This window comes from Anastrepha obliqua, chromosome 2, assembly GCF_027943255.1.
Source record: "Anastrepha obliqua isolate idAnaObli1 chromosome 2, idAnaObli1_1.0, whole genome shotgun sequence".
NCBI lineage: Eukaryota > Metazoa > Arthropoda > Insecta > Diptera > Tephritidae > Anastrepha > Anastrepha obliqua.
Window position 1 is genome coordinate 89,312,531 of NC_072893.1, and position 6,000 is coordinate 89,318,530.

Below are 6,000 nucleotides of genomic sequence, written 5' to 3' on the forward strand. Positions count from 1 at the left end.
TTGCTCCTGTTATGCACAGGGTAACGAGTCGCTGAATTCGACGCCTCTAAGTAAAGGAAAAAAGTCGTCGCTAATGCGTACCGTCGACCTCTCAATCCTCAAATGATAAAGCTCCACAATATCCTAGGTAGTAAGATGGAATTAAATAAAATGGGCTTTTTAGACCGAGTATTTTAGGAGCTACCAAATCTCTCGGCGCTTCTTGGCTCGACCTTTCAAATTTCAAGATGAAAGAAGAAATGGGAGATGAGATGTAAAAGGGAAGAGTTTATGTTGCTCATGTGGTATTCATTTTTGTTTCGTCTGGAAACATTCATAATTCGTGACTGTTCATCGACTAGAGAAAGTTGTGCAATCTAATTCTCGCTTTAAAAAAAGAAGCAGCCTATGAATATTGCGATATTCAAATTAATTTACTTAAACGGTGAAAGAACTATTTCTTACTTACCTATTGCTATAGCCAGTAAAAAATCTCTACGATTGAGAGTTTATAGCACTTGTCAATTATGTTCCAAAATCCAATCAGAAATTAGTCAATAATGAATCTCAATAGATGTCTGCATTTCCTTTTCCGTATTTCCTCGCTATCTGATCGTGGGTAAATCAGTTATTAAATATCATTTGACAAACTCTAATAAAGTAGGCACTTCCGAGTTGGTGGATGGAGTTCTTTTAGACAAACCATAAAAAAAAGTCAAGAGTACAACTTTCTTTGATTTATTCTGCCCCTCCCAAAACCTGCGTGCAAAGGTGAGCCAATTTGATAGAGCAAAAAGTTGGAAAGAGTGAAATGAACGTAAAAGAAATATTCTCAAAAGATAGAAAGCACGCTAAAGCCGCAAGAATTTTGTGTAGCAAACTGGGAGGAGACAATGCAAATGGAACGCTGAAACCCACGGCTAAGTGAATAGAGAAGATTGCATTAGTTGTTAAGCCCACGTCAGCGGAGAGTTTTTGTAATATATTTTTAGAATGACTCCTTTCATTTTTCATTTAGAAAAACTATTTCGATACTTTTCACCCAACTCGGTTGCTCACAAACTTCCACTTCCATCTGCATAAACTAGTGTCCCATTTTTGGTTAAAACTTGAAACGATTTCCCTACTTTCAAGGTCGGACTTTAGAGATGTCAATCTTGAGGAATTTTTCAATAACTCAGTTCAGTGGAGTTCATAGAGAAATGGTCTTAAAATTATTCCTTGATCTCAGCGAAATAGGAATGGGTTATTAGATCACTCAATGTGACGTTGCACGTCGAGTATCCTATTCAATGAGCAAAGCAAATTTTCTCATTTAACGAATAATTCACTGAAATTGAGGCAAACCCAGTACATACGGCAGACAACTTATATGACAGAAGATGTTGTAGGAGAAAGTTTATATTAAGCTTAGAAGGGAATCCATTCACTATTATTCACAGTTCCTCAACTACGTGGCCGAGATCCAGGACGAAACAGACAGACCACTCCAGGATCAGACAGTGTACAGACAGGCCATTAACGACATTCATCGGGAGACCCTTACCACCTTCTTAAGCTCCCGACCTCCGAATGCCGTTATCGGAGTCCAACCACCACCTATTGCAGACGAAGAGCTCCAGCTTCCCCGAGAGTCTCGCGTAACCTTGGCACAATTTCGTTCTGGATACTGTAGTAGGTTAAACTCCTACCTATCCAGAATCGACCCCGACATACTAAACATATGTCCAGTATGTGAAGGCACCCCGCACGACACTAACCACCTTTTCATATACCCCATCAAACCCACTCATCTAACACCTCTCTCCCTCTGGACCCAACCCGTCGAAACAGCCAGTTTCCTGGGCCTACCGTTAGATGAGCTAGACGAAGACGACCGGTAATTACACTACACTGACAGTGCGGCGCACCACATTTAATATATGTACTTATGTATATATCCCTTCAAGCGGAGCCAGACTAATCTCTAGCATAAAATTTCCTAGTGGGAAGCTTTTGCATACCTTCACTTTCTGGCATGAAATATTGTCGTACGTAAAATGTGTGGGTATTTATAATAATAAAATGAGAACCAGTCATGCACCAGTCGACAACATTCTTTAGCAACAGTTACCAATAATAATTTCAATCTTTTGTACAAAATTATTATGTCTGTAACCGGTTTACTCATCACAGGTATTGCATTTACTTTACCATCACCATCACTTCGACCAAGTTATTTGTCCTTCTACGCGATTATGTAAATTTATTTATGCATTTTTTATGCTGTCTGCTAACTGAAATATTTAATTACAACCATTTCCTTTGTCCTTGCAGTCAATTGATATGCTTTTTGGCGTTGCTGGTCAAGGCGCAGAACTCCATCGAACAGTTGTCAGCAGAGCCGTCGAGTGAAGTACTTTTCGAAACCTCTCACAAACGTCCTGATGAAAGTGAATTCCAAACATCACATAAAATTCCAAGGCATACTTTTTTGCCAGATTCTGATTTATTGCAGAGTGCCATGAATTTGTTACCAACAAAGGAACGCCCAGAACTGAATCCGGTTTTAAGTGCGCTCATCAATGAGGATGTCATGAAAAGCATCGAGGCCAAGCGTGCCATTGAGAAGGAGGAGTTGGAGCAAATTAAAGCTGAGCTAGACGCAGCGCGTAAGCAAGAAGAAGAGGTCGAAAATGCCGATGTCACTTACGGTGTGTTGACTACAGCGTCGCCCGTTAAGAAAGTTGCACTCGATGAGGACATAAATGTAGGTTTCGTCGATCAGGCCATTAACTTGGATGCTGCCGGTTCGGAAAATAACAAAAAATCACGCATTGAAATCAAAAAAGGACCAAATGGTCAAGATTACGAATATGAATACGTGTACTACTATGAAGACGAAGATGATGCCAAACCATCGGAGTCACCAGCTAAAGCCGATTCAAGTGAACGTGGCAAGTCTCGTTACAGCAACATTGAGCGCACCACTGCGGCGCCAACTGGCAATAGTCTCGTAAGCAACAAGGCTAAGGGTCGCTCATCAAGCATATCGGATAGCACTGGTGATGACGTTGAAGCCGAACGGCTACCTGCCAATACACGTTTCCCCAGCCGAGGCAAAAACGTTGATGCGCAACCAACACCCGCTTTGGATTCGCTTGAGAACGCAGCCGAAAAGAAGAAAATCAGCGTAAAACGGCCTAGCTTGGAATTAGTTGACAGTGCAACCTTCAACACGGACGAGAAACAAGTGAAGGGCATCCGGAACAGTGATACCGAAACGAAATCGGCGATCGCCATTGAACAAGAACAAGCAGCCGCAGCAGCAGCTCAAGCAGCTGAGAAGAAGGAGGCCGAGGAGAAGCAACGCCGTCAGCCTACTGTCGGCAGTGATGAGGAAAATGTGACTGTCAAGAATTTGGATGATGAGGAAGTAGAACAAACAACTTTATCAATGGAGAAGGCAGCATTGGATCTGTATGCGATTTTAGCGAATGAAAACTTTAACATGGACATGACCACTGATGCCGATACAGAGGTTACAACTGTGCTGCCAGATACCACAAATTCCGATGACGAGACCATGACCACTTTGGTCGAAGAAGAACCCAGCTCAACTACAACCACCACGACAACAACCACCACTGAAGCGACTACCACAACAACAACTACTACCACCACCACACCCGCGCCATCGCTGTTCGGTGGCAAACGGCCTGGCTTAAATTCGCCTGGACGTAACCGTTTCAAGTTGAACAAGGGCGGCAAAAGCGAAACTAGCACGACGACAACAACAGAAGCACCAGCGGAGGCACCCAAAACAGGCAAAAGTAAAATCAAAGATTTCATTTCGGACAGAATGGTTATCATTAAATTTTTTCTTTCCCAGATCGTTTCTCACGTCCATCAATCGGCGGACGCGCGCGCCCTGGAGCACGTACCACAACCGCTGCGCCAGCGCCAGCCGAAGAGGAAGAGGAAGTAGCCGCACCCAAAGAGGTCAAGCCAGTGAGCTCAGGTTTTGGTCGTAGCAGACGTAAGTGCCCATACACATTTCCATTTCACTATTTACACAGCTCTATCTCGCCTATTCTCCCTAGCACGCAACCGCTTCAACCTACGCAGCACAACAACCACCGAAAAATCGGCCAGCGCTGACAGCGACGATGCTAATGAGGAAGCTGTATCCAGCACGACGGCGCGTTCGCTGCGCGGCGGTCGCCCAACATTAGGTCTGCGCGGTCGCAGTCGTACTACAACCGCCAAACCAGCCGCAGATAGTGAGCACAAGGAAGAAGAAGCGGCCGCTAGTGGCAACGAAGAGAAACCAGCGCCTGCACCAGCGAAACCAGCATCACGATTTGCACGCCCCGGCGGCAATCGGCTGTTGCCACGTGGTAAGCTGGCGCGTACCACTGAAGCACCTGCAGCTGATGATTCCGCAGCGGACAGCAGTCATCACAATGATGTGAAAGGTGAAGCGAATGGCGAAGAGAATGCAGAGAAAGCGGCAGAGGCAGAAGTTAAGCCCGCAGCACCACATGGACTGACTCGTCTGAAGTCGCGTCCACAACTGCACAAGACTGAGAACGCCAAGCCAAAGGCGGCACCAGCGCCAGTGGCGCCACGCAAAGTCAATCCACTATTGGCTAAGCGACGTCTGCAACTGGGACACTCCACAACGGGTGAGCCATACAAATGCCACCCTAAAAGTTGCAGCCATTTTATACTAATTTTTATTCGTTTCTTTTACTTACACAGAAGCGCCCGCTGATGAGGATAACGCCACCGCTGCCGAAGATTCAAAAACGGAAGAGGAGAGCGCACCAATCGCTGCTTCCGCTGATGCGCCTGCCGATGCTGACAGTGCCAAGGATGAAACTGACGATGATACAGAAACAACAACGAAACAGCAGGCACGCGGTTTGGGACTACTAACGCAAAGAAGGCGTCTGCCACTGCGCAAACCCGGCACTATCCTGTAAATTTGTGAGCACCTGTGTGATGAATTAAATCCCAGTGTGATGGAGCACAACAATACGAAGTGTCAAACAAACAGCAAATAGAGCGTAAGCAGCACTCACCTGCTGACCTCACAATGCAGTCGTTGCTCTCTGCTTGGGTTAATTTAAAGAAAAAATCAAATATCAATTAATCACTTAATAATTTTACTATTTGTTATTTGTAGTTTGACTTGAAGAAAATACTCGTTAGAAACACATTAATTTGGCTTGATTTCGGCCACAGTCGATTTTTATTAAATATTTTAATATTATGTGTGTTTTTTTTTTTTTTGATATACTCATACTTAATATTTACAACGCGTAAAATGCCCTTTTGTACTCCACTGCCCGCTGCCAGTTTTGAGTGTAGTACGTACCCGTATTTTAAGTGTGTACCTTTTATTGTATAATTTTGTAAGCATTTATAATTACATACATACATAGATACATGTGTAACTACATACATACAGACATGTATACACCCAACAATCGAACAAAATTTTAAAATTATCAAATACTATTTGGAAAAGCTATTAACTTGTAATTAGTACACATGTACATGCGCCCCTACGCATAAACACATACACACACACACTTAGCCACCCAAGTAATGTAGGTGTATTTTATTGTACTATACGAGTACTATTTGTTCAATAATGTGTGAAGTTGAATTGAAAATTGTAAGAGAGAAAGACAAATAAAAATATCTTAAACATAAATAATGCCGCTGCAACTATGAACATTCGGAACAAAACAAAGCCTACTTTCAGGCGTTACTCCAAAGGTGTTCACACACCGTATATCTACCTCGCCATCATAATTTACGAACCAACTACTCACAGGCACTTTGAATAGCATGAGTGCAGCTCATTGAGGTTACCTCATAAACTGTGTTTACAACTTCGTTATTCCACTCGTAAAATTCATGAGCAATATCAGGTTTTATTATCCACATCCATATGCACGGAGGCGCACATATGTGTGTGTGTGTTTGTGTTGATATTCAGTTGAGATTGTTTTGCTGCTGTTTTGGCCC

At 43.3% G+C, this 6,000-nt stretch overlaps 1 protein-coding gene across 4 annotated transcripts in view; it reads left to right on the forward strand.

Moving 5' to 3' along the window:
- The window catches only part of LOC129238656 (uncharacterized), a 74,791-nt gene extending 69,105 nt beyond the window's left edge, over positions 1-5,686 (forward strand). For all 4 annotated transcript variants that reach the window (XM_054873757.1, XM_054873758.1, XM_054873754.1 and 1 more), the window contains exons 3-6: positions 2,296-3,791; positions 3,851-3,997; positions 4,062-4,646; positions 4,723-5,686. In XM_054873757.1, coding sequence (XP_054729732.1) covers positions 2,296-3,791; positions 3,851-3,997; positions 4,062-4,646; positions 4,723-4,946 — 2,452 coding nt within the window. In that variant the 3' untranslated portion in view covers positions 4,947-5,686. The remainder of the gene's footprint in view (positions 1-2,295; positions 3,792-3,850; positions 3,998-4,061; positions 4,647-4,722) is intronic.
- Positions 5,687-6,000: the final 314 nt, after the last annotated feature.